We start from the raw sequence: 18,447 nt of genomic DNA, 5'->3' as shown, positions 1-18,447 counted from the left end.
CCGAATCACATGACCTAAATATGTGGCAGATGGCTGGAATTGATGGGACTCAGAAACACCCCCACAATTTAATCAATTGTTCCTTGTAATATTTCCAACGGATAAGTCCCCATAAGTCAGCAGCGGTGGATTTGTGATAGGATTGAAATCATGTGATCGTCAGCAGGCAGCTGATGTAGTGTTCACTTGTTGTTATAGTTACAGTGACACCATACCGCTACCTCGCAGTGATACAGAAATATTTAACAAATCCGTGGATCCAGACTATAAGCCACATCACTCCCAAAATCTAATCAGTTGGTCCTTCTGTCATTTCTGACCTTCTCAGAAAATTTCACTCAGATCTGTTTTTGAGTAATGTTGCTAACAGACAAACATACAGACAAACGTACATCGATAGTCACATAACTTTGCTGTCCTTGTTGGAGTAATAAAAGCAGCACTTTTGTATGACTTTGTATGTAGTTTACCTTCATAGACTTCTTGGTTAGCCTGCTCAAATTAATACATCCCTGTCCTTTCAAAGGTCTGGAATATGTGGTCCTTTATATAGTTTGACAAGCCTCATTATTATCTTCTTCAGTTTTTTACCTTTTTACTCCAAATATTGACCAACAATTCCACTTCAGCCTAAAAGGCAACTTCGAGACAAGTTGACATGAGCTCAGTCTGGACTATATGCGATTACTGTACTGCGGCTGAAGTTTAGCCAACATCATTATTTTTTTAATCAGACAAACTTGTATTTCTCTTCCTTACTGAAATGACAGAGAGTGCCAATGTCCATCTGTGCATGGTCTAAGACAAAGAATATGCTACTAATTTTTTTTCTCTTTTCTTTCTTAAAGGGATTAGTAGGACCACAAGGATTCAAGGGAAATCGGGTAAGAAAGTATCATACGTGTAATGTCTGTGATAAAAATAAACAACTAATTAGCATACATTAGATTTAATCTGTGGAATACACACAGACCAGGTCATGTATGCGTTTTTACTCACCCAATTTGATGGCGAAATTATGCACTGTTTGTGAGGCCTATTACAACGGGTCAGCTTGATATTTGCATCCACAACATTTCATCTGCCATTATTATTGCAAGTACCTTGTGAGGCCATCACCTGAGCAGAGTTGTACCAACTTCAAAGGTGCTCTCAATAAGGCGATGTGAATTAAAGAGCTGAATGTTAATAAATTAGACGCTCTCTTTGATATTCAACATGAATAGAAAGCCAGATGAGTCAGATAATTTGCTTTGATTTTTTTGGAATGATTCTGAATAATTCACATCAAAATGTCTTGCCTTTTGAGGCAAATTGTTTTGCAATAGCTGTGTTTTGAACCCTTGGGTCACAGATGAATTTTAGAGCAAACATTAACGGATAAAACTATATGAATAATTCTTACTTAATAGACACGTTTTTTAATCTAAGGGGGAAAAAATATGTTCATGATAAATGAGAAATCTTCAAATAATTACTTTGTTGTATCATTTATGTGAAATAAAAATGTGATTCAGTTTACACTTGAAATTGAGAAAAGCATTTTGTTCACGTGTCTGTGTGTTGAAACTGCTGTAATCTATATTATACAATAGATTCTCAGTCATCCAGGTCGTGGTACTCCTGGAGCTTCAGTAGAAATCAACTGGACTTTTCTTGGAGATGTTTAATTCAGATTCAAGAGGCTTCTTAAGTTCTAACTAATAGGGTATTTCAGATGTTTATCCTTCACTGCAGCTCACATGAGTAATGGTCCATAGACAACCCAGAACTCACCTGCCTCAAAATGTGAATGATTTTGAAACCAGGTGGTCCAACAGCAACGACAGTAATAATGGTCATGGAGCTGCCAGTTTACACAACAAAGGATGTGAATCTGTCATGTCAGGAGTGCCTCAAGATGTTAACAATGGCAAAACCTCCCCTCTGGGGAGAGACCTTATCACTGCATTATAGGTGTTTGATAAATGGAGTTGCAAACCTCCTCCTCTGTTTCGAGATAGCTGTTCCAGTTTGACATTGATGGCTTCCTTTACTCCTCTCTCAAAACCATCTGTCCTCTCTATCCAGAATGTGTACATTGCTGTCCTCAAAGGAATATCCTTTATCCTTCAAATGCAGGTGGACTGCTGAGTCTAGTCCTGAGGAGCTGCTCTCCTGTGTTAAGACATCTGCTTGTGAAGATGTTGTTTAGTCTCTCCTGTGTACAAGTCTGTGCACTCATTGCTCTATTGGACAGCATATACAATGTCGTTTCTCTTCTGTTTTGGCCTTTTATCCTTGAGAAGAAAGAGTCTTTGTCTTAGAGTGTCACTGGGTCTGAAGTGCACCGGTATGTTGTGTTTGGACAAAATCCTTCTGAGTCTTTCAGATACTCCAGCTACATATGGTATAACAACGTTGTTCCTCCTGGTGTTCTTTGCTTTGCTGTTTGTTGGGTTGCTGTGTTTTCTAGATCTTTTTGTTTGATTGGATGAAATGTGACCTGGAGTGACTATATATTCTGTAACTCAGTATTAGTCAGTTAGAACTGAAGAACTCTGCTAGATGAGAGGTGAAACATCTTCAACAACCTACAAGAGAAGTCCAATTGATTTCTACTGAAGCTCCTACGATTACCATGACCTGGATGACTGAGAATCCACACAGACATATAATCAATATTACTTACCATCTATATGTTAAGCTATGTTAATCATGATTTGATTCAAGCTGATTCTGAAAATGCTGAACTATTCCCAAATTGGCTCTTATGTGTCAAAATAGCTGTGCAAAATTACACTGTGTTAAAACTGTTTTTCATTTTCAGGATGTAGTGAATCTGTCTGAAATGTTCACATGCCTGTCCCCTAAGAGAATGTTTCCTTCCCATTAACCTGTGACTCTTTTAATATTTCCTCTCCCATCTTCTAAGTCTTCCCATTTCTTAAGCTTTCTCAGCACATTCAACTGGCCTGTACAACTAAAGAAACCAGAAGAACACACTTCTGATTAACCTGGATATGGCTATCCAGTTGAAAGTGTTGAAGCTGTGAGATAGCGTTGGTGTTTTTACTCTTTGTGCTGTCTTCCTTTGTTTCCGCAGGTCTTCCTATCCCCTTATCCTTCCCTCCACCTTGCTCTGTGGCCTGTGGCTCTTTTTATTGCCGGGGTTGCCCTCTCTCCCTCTCACAAACCTTGGCCTCCTGCTCCTTCTCCTCCTGCACTCTAATGTAGTCCTGGGTTAATTTCCTCTGACACTTCCTCTGTAATACTCCTGCTTGTACTTAACAGTACCTCTTCCTTGCAAGCCTCCATTAAGTCTCTCCACCCCTGTGCCCCTAACCTGTACTCCAAATTGCAAAGCAATGCTCTCCCATCATTGTCAAAATATATGTTTTTGGATGCTAGCATACCGGTGATTGTGCATGTCTCTGAGCTAATCATTTTGAAGTCACTTTTACTAGTTAGATAGGTAAGAATCCACGGAGCATTTAATCTGAACCTTTCAATATATAACTCTTGCCAGTACAGCAGGTGATGATAATTAATATGCCTTCTCTGTTGTGAAAAACTAAAAGCTTATATACTGGTCATTAGTATAGTTCACAAGGGCCACAGCAGACCCTCAAAGAATATCAAGACTGCATAAAGAGAAATTTTCTGTCACTTAAGCCTGAATTTACTCCCTTGTGGACACCCACAGTGACATACATGTTATTTTACTGTTTTTCTAGTCCAAAGGAGTCCACTTGAACTCTGTTGCATATATGCAAAGTTGGTCTTATCTACACTGCTACTAAAAATATTTGCTGATGTCTTCTATTTTTGCATATTTCTCACACAAAGCGTTCCAGATCATCAAACTAATATTTATGTTTATAGACCAAGATAACCCACAAATAAAAAATGCCGTTTTAAAATTATGGTTTATTGAAGAATAATTGAAAACCTATATCTCCCCTGTGAAAAAGCAATTGCCCCCTTAAACCTAATAACTGGTTATCCACCCTTGACAGTAACAATTGTAGTTAAATGTTTGTTACAGCTTGTGATCAGTTTTTACATCGACATGGAGGAATTTTGGTCCACTCTTCTCTGCAGAATAGTTTTGATTCGGCCACATTAGATGGGTTTTGAGCATGAACTGCCCTTTTAAGGTCTTGCCACAGCATATCAGTCAGATTGAAATCCGTAGTTTAACTCAGCCACTCCAGAACCTTAATTTTGTTCTTTTTGAGCCACTCAGAGGTGGACTTGCTTGTGTGCTTTGGTTCATCATCAGTCCATCAATTATGACAAGTCTTGCAGGTCCTGTGGAAGCAAAGCAGTCTCAAACCATCACACTACAACCACCATGTTTCACTGTTGGTATCATGTTCTTCTTGTAAAATGCAGTATTAGCTTTACACCAGATATAATGGGACCCATGTCTTCCAAAAAGTTCCATCTTTGACTCATCAGTCCACAGGATGTTATCCCAAAAGTCATGGGGCTCATCCAGATAATTTTTTGCAAATGCGAGACAAACCTTTATGTTCTTTTTGGTCAGTAGTGGTTTGTGCTCTGCAACTCTTCCATGGATGCTATTTTCTCCCAGAGTCTTCCTTATTGTGGAACCACAGTCACAAGTGCACAGGTGTAGACAAACTTTAACTGAGGCCAGTGAGGTCTGCAGATCTTTTGATGTACATCTGAGTTCTATTGTGACCTCCTGGATTCGATGTCGATGCACTCTTGGAGAAATGTTGGCAGGCCGGCCACAACTGGGAAGGTTCACCGCTGTTCCATGTTTTCTCCATTTGTGGATAATGTCTCTCACTGTGGTTCTTTGGAGCCCCAGAGCCTTAGCAATGGCTTTGTAACCCTCAAGACTGATCAATATCAGTGACTTTATCATCTGTTCATGAATCTCTTTAGAATGTGGCATCATGTGCTGCTTTTTGAGACCCTTTAGCTACTTCATAATACCAGACAGGTTCTATTAAGTGATGTTTACATTCAACAAGCCTGGCAGGAATCAAATATGGGTGTGGCTGGTGAAATTGAACCCAATTATCAAATGAATTTGGTCCTTTGGTAGATTGGTAGCTAAGGGGGCAATTACTTTTTCACGTTGGAGAACATTTTTCCTTCAATAAATGAAACAATCATTTTAAAAATGCACTTTGTGTTTTCTTGGGTTATCTTTGTCTTAGATTAAAATAAGTTTGATGATCTAAAACATTGAAGTATGACAAATATGCAAAAATAGAAGATATCTCCAAGAGGGTTGTACATGTGGCAGAATATCTTCCTCCCTTATTTTTCTCAATGTAGACAGTAAAAACTAATAGCCTCTGATTAGCCTCTGTCTTATGGCCATAGTATAGTTCCCATCCATCCATTATGAAATGCATACCCTTGTGTTTTACACCAGAGCACAATCATATACCAATGTACAAACATGATTCAAAGTTATGTAGAAACGAGGCGTTAGGGCCAATTTTTGCTTTCCACATTCATGCAAACAGAATGACTCTGACAGCAAAGAGTGGATGCACACAGTTCTATTTATACTACAATCGTTCTGCATCAGTCTGCTACGCAGGTGTACACGTGGTCCTGCCCATCAAACACAGAAGAACACACAGGACTTCTATCTGAAAGGCGGGCTGTAGCTTTACACTTTTTATAGGGTATAACAGCTACTTAGAGTACTACTGTAGCACCTTGTAATTATTCCCAAGGTGTGCCAAACACAGCGGGTCGTCATAGCCCGTGATTTCTGGAGAATTTTGGACTACTTTGTTTGGGCTCCATTGATGGTTAGCATGTCCAGATCAAAGCACCTCCGAAGTCCAACAGTAACTTCTTCTGTCACAGCTCTTTCAATGATGAATTATAAAGTTGTGGATGACAGTCACTTTGTGCAGTCTTTCCTCATAACAAATACTTGTTTGAAGCACCAATTGTTTTCCTGCAACATTTGCAGTCTGCGCGATCATAAATTTTGGGATGCACACAGATGTCCACAGAGAAGTTCTCATGGACCTGTGGGACATGGGTTGGTGACCAAATTTATATGACACATGCCCTTGCAAACCCACAGATGCAGAAAACATGAATTAGCCTTAACGCTGGTGTGAATCCTTGATTATACTCCCTTGCGGCCATGAACACAAACAGCTGTGGACAGTCACAGGTGCACAGGTGTTGCTATTCTACTACTATTCTAGTCCACTTGAAGGTTCATTCACATACACTACCGTTCAAAAGTTTGGGGTCGGGGGGTTGGAGATAACATTAAATTAATCTGAAATATAGTCTTGACATTGTTAATGTGGTAAATGACTATTCTAGCTGAAAATGGCTGATTTTTAATGAAACATCTCCATAGGGGTACAGGGGCCCATTTTCAGCAACCATCGCTCCTGCGTTCTAATGCTACCTTGTGTTAGCTAATGGTGTTAAAAGGCTAATTAATGATTAGAAAACCCTTTTTGCAATTATGTTAGTGCATGAATAAAAGTGTGAGTTTTCATGGAAAACATGAAATTGTCTGGGTGACCCCAAACTTTTGAACGGTAGTGTACATGTTCTTCTCATACATACTACTGGCGAGCATGGGTAGGTGTAGGTCTGGATAGGTGTCCACAGACACTCTCACAGCCTTAGTGTAATGATGAACTTTCAGTCACACAGACCATATCACATACTCGTGAATGCAGAAAGTGTAACAGTGGCCTCACTGCATGCAGTTATCTCACCTCTGAATGTGAGCTTCTGCTACTACCAACACTCACAGCTGGGCTTTGCATTTGTCCCAGAAGTGTTTGAGCTAGCTAAAGCTTTAAACATTACAAGAGCATAAAATCTAAGATTCCAGTTTGCAGATGATGCTAAGATAGCACTGGGAGAACATTACTGTCAGACAGCATTTTATTTTTCTTATCGTACTGTATTCCCTGTGCATAGTGTTGTTATTTCTTTATCTGATCCCTTACTGGCTTTGACCTTGGTAAGCAGGTATTCTGTTATGATTAAACAATAGTCCAATTATAGCCTTTAAACTGCATTTAATAGGAACAAAAATATTATCAAAAATACTTAACAGTCCATTCCTTGATTCAGCAAATATTATCTTTCTTATTTCACACATTTTTCTCCCTTGTTAAAACCTGGCACCTACATTACCTGCAATGTAACTTCAGTACTGCAGTTCAGTGAGACATTGTGTTATGTCAAGCTAATAGCGGCTAATGTAGCCTTGAACTTCTACAGGAAGAGGATCAATGAGCAACAGAGGTTTGGTAATCTTACAACATAACATTTTTCCAATTTGGCACAACTCTTTCTTGAGACACAAAAGTTTATATACCGCCTTGACCTACATATGTAATACTCCACAACACCTGTAGAAAGACTGTGTCTTTTGTGACAATTTAAGTCATTATTATTGCCATTAAAAATGGCAATTAGTCATGTCCTCTTATAGCAGTTTGCCACTACTGTTTGGTTTGGGAATGTTCTTCTCCTTGATTCCAAGAGCTATGCTGAACATTAGGCTAAGGACATGATAAAGGAAACCAATACTGAAACACTGACTTCTGGAAAAGAAACCACAATCTTTCATGTAAAAATCCAACACTGTCAACCCATCCATCTTATTTAATATTTTTACCACAGAGCTCATTGGTAAGTTATTATGAATACTTTTATATTTAGACATGTCCTTTTGCATTTTTTTCTCAAATTCCATGTTTTTCATCAGTATGGTTTTCCATGAATAAATGAAAGGAAAAGTGTATATTTACCAGGTCTCTTTAGAGACTATTTTTGCTGAACAGTAGTTTGCACACTCCTTAGACTGAATCCTGCTCACCAACAGCATTGTCATTGTCCCCGCCTCCCTCTACTTACTTCCCCTAAAATTGCATTGCTAAATGATATTGTTTTGAAAATAGCAAAGGGCGCACCAAACAAATTTAGGAATTTAAATAAGTATTATTCATAACTAAATTACCAATATGTACAAACACCTGACAGTTTAAATCTTACAAAAAAGCAAGCATTTGCTTCTTGTGTGGCTTAATGAGGAGGATTAAAGTTTGTCTTTTTTAATACGCTGTTGTTTGCAGGGAGAGAGGGGCAAGAAAGGCAACAGGGGGGCCAAAGGGGATAAGGGAGACCAAGGAGCACCTGGATTAGATGCCCCCTGTCCGTTGGTATGTCAGTAGTTCCATGTGTAACCATGAGGCAAAGGGAAGGAGCACTATTTTAGAATACAACACAATCCCATAGAGCTTCAGTTTCTCTGAGGATTTGTATTCATAAGTTAGCGTCCTTTTGCCTCTGGTGTCTAGTGGTTGTAATCAACCTCAGGCAGAGTTTGCTTAAGTTGTCCACTGTAGCCTGTTAGAGATTGGGGTAAGATATGTGATTCAGTTGATGGCATCCTAAATTCTTTATTTTGACCCATAAAAGTTTTAAAGGTTGTCGCATATGGATGAAAACAGATTCATCGGGTGAAAGATGTGGATGGCTCACGACTACAACTCTGCCTGAGAACCTCTTTTTCACAGGGATGAGATGGACAGGAACCAGACAGCCACTGTGGATGAGTATCAAAAGATACCAAAGTTTATCTAAGTTTTCAGCCTCCCTTTTGCACATCTGTATCTATGCCCTTTGTGTTAAAGCATAGGGGACAAACACACAAACCAGCGTTCTACATATTCCAAAAACTAAGACCCAATTACCATCTGAAGCCTTGCCTTTAATACCCAACCCAAATTGAAATTGCAGCAAGTTCCAAATTTTTTGTCTGTTTTGCTTACAATTAGCCACTGACTCACCAGTCTAGTGCGCCATTGTGCATCTATTACATCTACTCATTGTGCACTGGGCATTGCCAACAAATCAATTTAACAATTTTCACAAGCAGAGGGTAAAAAGGACACATTTGAAAATATCCAAATCTCAACATGACTTCATGTTCAGCCATTGCATCAAAGAGGAACATCTCTGATTGCATTTCTGGCTGCGTGAGTTTTTCTTTTGAGCCAATGGAAAAATTACCCAAACCTAAATCTAATGAAATCACTAAATTAAGATACTAGACAGACTAAACATTTTTTGGACTTTGAAGGTTTCAGACTGGTATTAGAACTCTAAGTTAAACTCACTCTCGTAGGCTGTTAACTTCAACATTGGTATTAGAGAAACAATTCGTCATGGGATTCTACACTTCAAAGCTTTTTAAGCCTTACAAGTTCATCTCAGTAAGTCCAGTTCCTGTCAGTCCCATGTTTCCTGCATGTTTAGGAAACTTGCAGCTGGTCACCAAGTGGACAGAAGGGGAGATCCTCCTACTATCAAGCAGTGAAGGACAAACACTCTTCTCCTGCACATGAGCTGCAAAATTGGTTTTTAAATGGCTGATTTTACAAACAGGGTTTCCGAGGCTTTAAAGGGGAGAAAGGTGAACCGGGCTTGCCAGGCCTGGACGGGCTGGATGCCCCTTGCCCTGTGGTATGGTGCTCTTTCTTTCCCTTTATTTTTCCCAGCATGCCTTTAGCTATTCCTAACCACACCCCTCACTGTAGGCACTAAGATGTTGCAGTTCTGACAAAAACATGCATGTTTGCATGGAAGTTTAAATCTATTTATTCTAACTGACTCACCACTTCTTAGGCTGAACCTTTCCACCATCTTCTATTGAATTAACATCTACAAGTCTTTCCCTCCGCAAATAAATGTTCATTTAACTCACTCATTTTTTATCACTAATTAAAGCTTATATGTTAACTTCAGATGCAAATACAGGGTTGTTACTAACATTTAGTAATTGCATAACCACATTAATCTGACATTTAAAACACTGAAATTGTTATGTTCAGCAGCTGTAGAGCGTTTCTTCATGATCCCTTGTTTTCCGCACCATCTCTTGCATGGAGCACCTTCTTTTTTTCATTTGCAAGGAAACAAAATACCACAGGTAGTGAAAAGCAGTAGGAGTAAGAAGTATGCCAGAGTCCTGCTACTGGCATGGGGAGAAATACTTACATGTGCTCATTACTGTCCTTTTAAAAATATTTTCTGTATACACTTTTAGCCTCACAAAGCCAGTTTGCAAAGTTTTGCATTTCACCTTGAGTTTTACTGTTACCTTAAAATGTTCAGACACTGTTAGAGGATGCTGGCACTGCCCTGGATTTTGTGTGGTCAAGCAGATGTGCCATCACAAGGACAGCTAGAACAAAGCTAGTCTACACAGTTGTCCACAGACTGTTTAAGAGTCTGGAGGCAGAATCACCTGCTTATTGGTCCAATACGCATCTTGTCTCACACAGTCGATTCTTAGATGTCTCCAAATCCATAGCAAAATATAAGTATGGGACATGTAGTGTGACTTTTGCTGATGGATTCTAGTTGGGTAGATACGGTAATTTCATCTTCACAGGTAAGGATATGGCTCATAATTTCAGCATATCAACATGTCTTTGCCAATTCAAGTGTGAAAAATTTAAAAATAAAAAAGAATATATTTTTTTTTTTTGGAAATAAGACCATGTTGGAGAACATTGGTAGTCTCCATTTCACACAACTGTCTCCCTGTTATTGGCTTTAATGTGTTTTGAAACACAATTTGAAGACACAATTTCTCTTTAGTGACCAGAACAAGTGTGTTAACTGGGATTTTCTCATTGATCTGTTACTCTTTTCACAGATGAACTTTCTCAGAAACTGTAACTCTTAAGCTGAACACCAGTGCATGTCTTATGTGCCAGAAAGCAGCACTATAGTGTCACAAAGCAATTTCTCACCAGCATAATGCTCGTATAGTCAAGTAACTGAATAGAAAGTCTTCCAATTCTCTTGGTTATGGTCTCATTTGTTAATTGGTTTTATACTCAAAATTGTGAATTCATACTTTAAAATAAAGGACAGATTTTCTGAGGTTGTGGTTTTGAATTTTCCTGGAGTCTACAAATATCATTGATGTTCCTTAACAGAGAAGCATGATGCTCCTTTGGATAACTTGAGAATGTGTGAAATCATGGCTTAATTCTGTCTGCTTGCTGTGGCAAGAACTGTAAATATTACACTATATGTAACTGTTGGTATGATTAAGGTGCTAGTCAGTAGCTCAAATTAGAACTGCAGCAAATTTAGTGAAGTCTTTGTTGTTGCTGCTAAGAACAGAACACCACTGTGACATAGTCTCAAATGTCATCCTAACCAGACCCAATTCTGAAGGTGATGACATGATTTAAACTGATTCCTGTGTTATACACAGTGTAATTTATATCCATCAGCACAGCTTTAAAGACATTATGAATTTAATCAACAACTCCTGGAGAAATGCCTACTGGAGCTACGAAATTGTGAAAAAGTTTTCTCCACAACCTCTCTCATGTTCACAAACTGACTCTTGTAAGAAACATCAGTAACTGCCCCATTTGTTAGTAATAATACTTGGTAGTTCTTCAACTCAGAAGTATGTGTAGATAGTAAAAAGATGGAACCAGTAGCACATAGATATACACTACCATTTAAAAGTTTGGGTTCACTTTGAAATGTCCTTATTTTTGAAAGAAAAGCATTTTTTTCAATGAAGATAACATTAAATTAATCACAAATACAGTGTAGACATTGTTAATGTGGTATATGACTATGACTAGCTGGAAACAGCTGATTTTTAATGGAATATCTACATAGAGGTACAGAGGAACATTTCCAGCAACCATCACTACTGTGTTCTAATGCTACATTGTGTTATCTAATGGTGTTGAAAGGCTTATTGATGATTAGAAAACCCTTGTGCAATTATGTTAGCACATGAATGAAAGAGTGAGTTTTCATGGAAAACATGAAATTGTCTGGGTGATCCCAAACTTTTGAATGGTAGGGTATAAACATAACTCAAATATATCTTTACTTTTGAAATTGTAATTAAACAGACAAATGATGCAGATGCAAAACTTAACATGACTTATACTTCCAGACCATTGGGTAGCCTCTCTGTTACTATATAGAAGAAGAAGAAAACTTGTGTCAACTGTTTTTTATTTCTTTCTTTATTGTTTGACTTTGATTGGCTATGCCAAGTGTTGGCTAAGTGTAACCTGTTTTTATATGCATTATTGCCTAATACTTCATAATATTGTCAATGCGGTACACAGTATGTTTTAAATCACATCTTCTTTTTCTTGTTCTAGGGAGATGATGGCTTACCTGTACCAGGATGTTGGAACAAAGTAAGTCTGACACTGTGTTGTGTTTTGTTTTTTTTGTTTTTTTTATCACATTAACGGCTCACATATTGTATGCTAACTTTACCATGACCTTTGTTTGAACTAATGTTTGATATTTTGCCTTTTGCTTTCTCTTGCAGTGACGATAACTTTGGAATGGCTTGTGTGATTGTACATAGGATATTTATTTTTTTACTTTTCCTATTCTGCTCTACATGGAAAAACATTTTAAAATCCTAAAAATTAATTTTTGTACAGATTGTTTATTTTAATATGTATGGTTTATGTAGTGGATTTTTATATGTATGCATCATTTTAATATGATTGGTCAAGTAAAAATTATAATGTGGCTACATATGCATGATATTTGTGCATAATGTGAAGTGGATAATGCTTATTAACTTATTGCATTATGCTGTTTTGTTCTGTTTTAGACCATGCTGCACTGAGTTGTGGGGCTGGAAAGATTATGTGTTAGAATTTGGAAAGTCTTAATAAAGTTTAAAAATAAACCAAACAGTGACAAGCACTGCATTTACACTAGTTTGAAATTGACTAAATGTTCATACAGGGACATAAAGCTGTTTTAAATCAGCACTTTGAGTTTTTGGTCTTGTGCTCATATTGTATTGAAGAACAGGCAGACTTAATAGATCAGATTTGGGGCTGTCACTAGAGTTCTTTTTTGATTCATGACAATGCTGATCCATCCACACTGGTCCAGAACAACTTATCTTAATATTAATGACCAAATTGACACAACATTCAGAAAGAACTTTGTAGAAACTGATAATGTAATAGCACACGTGCAATAACGCATGCAAAGCTTTGTACTTCGCCTTCAGCTTTACATCTGAATAATAGGTAAAGGAAAAAGTATAAAATGTTATATTTCTATGTTTTTAGGTTACACAGGCATATTAAATACACATACATATACATGTTCCTAATTCTTTGCAACTCTATATTTTAATTAATGGCATTTACAGCCTTCCATAACCAGACCCATATATCTGCACAGTTATTGCAGTTATATCAGTGTCTGTGCTTGCTGATAAATACTACAAATACTACAGTTTATTTTTAGTTCTGTAAAACAGTGCCTCCAAATTTTCCAGGCATGGTGACCAACACAGCAGGTGATGCTGGTGGGTGGACGGGAAGCCACTGAGGGTTGATGCCCTGGATTTTGCATTCGACACTCCAGCTAATTGGGGGAAGGGGTCTAGGTTTGTTCATATTACGCTCCAAAACAACAGCATTTTCTGTCACATTTTACAGGAAACGTAGTTCCTCTTGGATTACATTGGTTTGTAAACTATAACTAATTTGTTTCAATTCAAAATATCTTTGCCATGTGTTTTATTACTTCTTGTCAGCCAACCAACCATATGTTGATGGGCAGGACCCATCACCATGGTAACCCAAAAAATGGAAGAGAAGCTTCAAACATGTTTTGAAAGTCATTATTAGAATCATTTTGAAGATCGTATTTTAACCCAAACAGTGATATTTGCCCAGACTAAACCACATAGTTTTGGTGCCTAAACCCAAAGTTAGTTATGGTCCCACTCAAGTGGAAGTTCTATAGACTTTGTGGTCCCTTTAAAATGGAAGCCTTTCCTGATATGTCAACTTCTTAATTTTCTGGAAGAAGATATGTTTCTTTAAACATGTGTTGTGTCACTAGTAATGTTGTACACCGTGCCAAGACGTGTGCTAACTAATCTTTAGGAGACAGCCTTAAATCTCGTCTCTGAGGTCTGATATTTTATTGTTCATGGGGAGTCAAGTATTCCAGGTGATCACAGTTTGTTATTAGCATTAGTGTCATAAAGGAGGGTGTCAATCAAAATCTCGAAACCATTTCAAACTTTAAAGTTCAGGCATGGAAAATCCTGAAAACTAAATGTTTAGTTGTTCAAACAGCAGCTCTGTTTTAGCTTTGTGTTATTCCTTCTGAACTCAGTTTATTGTAAATAATTTTGCCAAATTTTATGGACAGCCACTTCTTGCTTAATGACTGTCAGGTTGTGTTTATTAAGTGTAGTGTTTGTAGATTGTTTGTCTTCTAATCTGAGTAACAGTATACAGCTGATGGTGTTGGATGGAAATATTGCTGCTCACCCTCAAGGCATGCTGCTGCAACTGTCACATTGTCTCAACCATTTATGAAGAAAACTGTAACCTGCTTGGACAATGGAAATCTTTTCTTTTTAAATCAAGAACTTTTTGTCCACAAGTATTTTTTGTGGAGAAGCTGAGCTCATTAAGCTAACCTCATTAACTTTTCCAAGTGACTCAGTGCTGGAGAAATGGAGTGACTGACCGAAGTGGAGCTTGATCCATTATATGCTGCTGCTCTTTTACAAAGCTTTATTTGTGTATTGCTCTGCCTGGATTTGATGTTGCCATGAGAGATTTTTGTTGGATACTTGCCAGCAATAACATATTCATTGTGTCATGTTGCTTCACAGTACCTCACATTAACTCATCTCTTAGTCACCAGCTGGCCTTAATTTTGCTGTTATATTGGTCATAAATAGTTATGTTTAGATATGTTAAAAATGTTCATTGTGTTTAAAGTGGCAATCATAATTAAATATACATTTCTAAGGAATATGGTTTGTTCTAAAAATGTTTTTTTACCTGCTCGGTTATGGAAACTTGAGAGTGCCACAAGGGTGAGATTCTTTTTGTAAGTAATTGTTGCCCAAGTGCACAGCACTAAAAAACACATCCTTTTAGATGAAGGCACTTCAGGTATCCATAATTTTGGATTTTTTGCCTGAGAAGCTTGAGATTAAATTGCATTTGTGGTTTACTCTAAACCATTTGTGGTGTACTGTAGAAAGGTCACTAGAGATAAGCTGTATGTCAGGTTTAAATTAAACCTGTCAGGCTTTTCTTAAACTAAAAAACACCAAAAAGTTAATTTTCAGGACAGCTCCAGTTCTAAAATATAAAATTTGTATATCATCTTATGAAGACAATACCAGAAGCAGAAGTATTCAGGTCAATTAAAGTAAAAATGCCAATACCATGTGTAAAATAAGCTGATTACATCTTTCACCTATATTTGTATCCACTGTTAGGTAGTTTAAATGATAACAAAGTATCATTTGTAAACACTTCCTATATTTTGTGAAAAAAAATGTTAAAAACTAAAATAAATAAAATAAAGTGAGTCCAGTGTACTATCTAGGAAATAGGTAATAATTTTGGTTGCAGCCTCATATCACGTGTCAAAATGTCTGCGGTGCAAAAAGGCCTATTACTGTATCTGCTAGGCTGAAGTAATAATGAAATGAGAAAAGCAGCACAGGTCCTGTACCATAAGGATATGCTGAATGTAAACAGGTTTGTCTGTGTAGATTCTCAATGTAGATTCTCAATCTCCAAGTCATGGTAAGCCTAAAGTCAACTTTTTGTGGCTCTTGATGAGATTTCACCTCTCATCTCAGGGGCAACCTGAGTTCTAACCAACTTGTTCGGAGTCCTAGGTATTTGTTGTCACCCACTGTTCACATGACTTAAAGCTTCTCAACAATCTGAAACGCAAATGATTCATACCATTCATACTTGGAGTCAAGTGTCATATAAGTTTGGTGTGACAATAAATACCTGGAACTCCCCATCAGTCACCTCTCATTAACTCTTGGATGAGAGATGAAACGTCTATAAGAACTAAAAATAAATCCAGTTTCCTTCTACCGGAGCAGTTAGAAATTGATAGGTTTGCCATTTTTCAATCGCCTGAGGCGAAAAGATTAAGACAAGAAAAACATTAATATGTCAAATCACCAACTAACCCTGCGAGTTGCATGTAATGCAATTTAAAATACAGTACATATTTCAGAGATTATTATATGTAATGTTAATATACAGCAGTAGACTTCGGTAAACTTAATATAATGGGGACAAACAGGAAACAGCATGCACTGATGTAGACGTCAGTGGTAAGCAAAGGTGCATACACTTTGTTACTCCAATGATAGATTTTATCATTTTTCCTCAACTTAGTGATATGGTCAGCTGAATTACCGTTTAACGAGAGCTATTCAATGACTCTGTGGGCATATCTGTTATTTACCTTAGAAAGTAACTTAATTACAACTTATCCAAGGTGAACCCTGCCTTCGCATTGAGTCAGCTGGGATGGATGGATGGATGGATGGATGGATGGATGGATGGATGGTAATTTAATTATGCATTAGAGTTTAGCTACTGTTCCACTGTGATTTAGATTCCTGAAATTTCTATTGACACAGGAACAACCCTCTTGATATTTTCATAACCCTCTAAAAGCAGCAAATAAAATGTCACTCTTTCAAGGAAGCGAACCAACAATATTCTGACACAGTGCAGTTTAGATGGAAGAGCACTCACCTGAATTCATTTTTACTGTATAATTGTAAACTAACTGCTTACATATAGAGATTTTCTGTGACAATGTTTGCATTACCTGACCTTCTGTATACCTAATTCTATTTATACAGGGGTTTTGGTCACTAATATAAGTTTGCTGATTGTCTCTGAGGAATGTTATTTCTGATTTATGAGTGAATCTGTGTGCCTTACAGCATGGACTACAAAATGTGATGTTTGAATATCTAATGTCGGAGACAATATTTGCTGTTGAAAGTCTGTATCACAAGGACCAAAAAATAACTTTAAATCTAAAGATAAAAGCCTCTAGTGACATCCAGTGCAATCCATAGAGGTGTTCTGCTCAGGGAATATCACAGTAACATACAATTCAGCCAAGCTAAACACATACAAATCAGACACAAGTTACATAATGATGTCATATACCCAGGAAAGACCATACACAAACATATGTATAAGACACCGAAAGCTCTTTGACCGATCTTGAATGATCATGATACAGCATGAATTTGACATGGTGTCAGCAGGCTGTTTTAAAGCAGCACAAGAAATAAGACGTCGCTCATCACATTCCAAATTGAAAGGTCTACTTGCTGCTCCTCCACCTTAGAGCATGGAATTAAAAGAAAGATCTTTTTGTTTCTGTCTGTCATCTTACTTCCTCCTTTGCTTGTTTTATAATTACTGTGATCACCAGAGGGCACTGTCACATACAGTCTCATATAGTCAGTTATTTGGGGGCATTTGCTAAAACTACTCCTAGTGTATAATGTGACTGCTGGAAGTCACTTAACAAAAAACATAATTGTAGATGTCAATAGGCTTCTAATAAAGACAATCTCCTTGGGCCATATAACTTCCTTATCAATGATACTACTGATCAGAATCTGTCACTATCACAACCTATTTTCTGTACTGAGAGACAGAAGCAGAAATTAATTTTTTGTTGTTGTTGTTGTTCTTTAGTTTATCGTGAAGGGTCAGTTGAGAACAAATTCTCATTTACAGTGATGACCTGGAAAGAGATCCCAGCAGGAAGAAATATAACAAGCAAACAATACATATACGAAAAAGGACACGCAAGTGTTTAAACAGAGATTCAAAACAACCTAGATTAATGCTAGTAATTCAGTGAGAAGCAGTCAGCATGTGCAGAGGTCAGCTAGGGTCTGTTGCAGCTTCTGCTTAAACATGTAATGCCGTGTAAGAGGTGACAGTTTGACTGTTTTTTTGGAGGAATTCCAATTAGTTGCTGCAATTCTGGACAAAGACAGTGCAAACCTTGGGTATAGAGAGTGTTATGAGATCACTGGATCTCAGGTGGTAGTTGTTGAGGGAAGGGGTGTAGGAGGTTGGAGACATATTGAGGTGTCTTCCCTGACAGAGTCTTGTGGATGAGTGAAAACCAGTGCTGGAGTTGCCTGGTGTAAATGGAGAGCCAACACACCAGTTTGTAAAGGTTACAATGGTGGGTGGAGAAAGGTGCACCTGTAGCAAGACAGATGGCTGAGTGATAGAGGGCATTAAGCCTGTTAAGGCCACACATCTTCGTGGTCAAACATGGGAATGATGGTCATCTTCACAAGAGTGTTTTCGGCAGAGTATGTGAAGGAGGCCTTAAAATTAAAAATAATAATAATACGGTAAAGGAACCCCAGCCTACATTTGACTTTAGCCTCTCGAATATTGATGTGAGAAATGAAAGAAAGTGAAGAGTCCAGCCAGAAACCAAGGTACCTGGAGGAGTTGACAAACTCTAGATCTGAGCCATCTGTGCAGGTGATCTTTGGGGGGCTGGAGACACTGTTTGAAAGGTTGAATAGCATACATTTTGTTTTCT

The 18,447-nt window shown here is 37.8% G+C and overlaps 1 protein-coding gene across 1 annotated transcript in view; it reads left to right on the top strand.

The window, feature by feature from the left end:
* col13a1 (collagen, type XIII, alpha 1) overlaps positions 1-18,447 on the top strand; it is an 83,628-nt gene that overhangs the window by 60,284 nt on the left and 4,897 nt on the right. Inside the window, exons 37-39 of the mRNA XM_035942022.2 lie at positions 849-884; positions 8,100-8,186; positions 12,183-12,221. Coding sequence (XP_035797915.2) covers positions 849-884; positions 8,100-8,186; positions 12,183-12,221 — 162 coding nt within the window. The remainder of the gene's footprint in view (positions 1-848; positions 885-8,099; positions 8,187-12,182; positions 12,222-18,447) is intronic.

The sequence above is a fragment of the Amphiprion ocellaris genome, chromosome 16, assembly GCF_022539595.1.
Source record: "Amphiprion ocellaris isolate individual 3 ecotype Okinawa chromosome 16, ASM2253959v1, whole genome shotgun sequence".
In the NCBI taxonomy this organism is placed as follows: domain Eukaryota; kingdom Metazoa; phylum Chordata; class Actinopteri; family Pomacentridae; genus Amphiprion; species Amphiprion ocellaris.
Note: the sequence above shows the minus strand (reverse complement) of the source record. Positions and strands in the feature narration are given on the sequence as shown.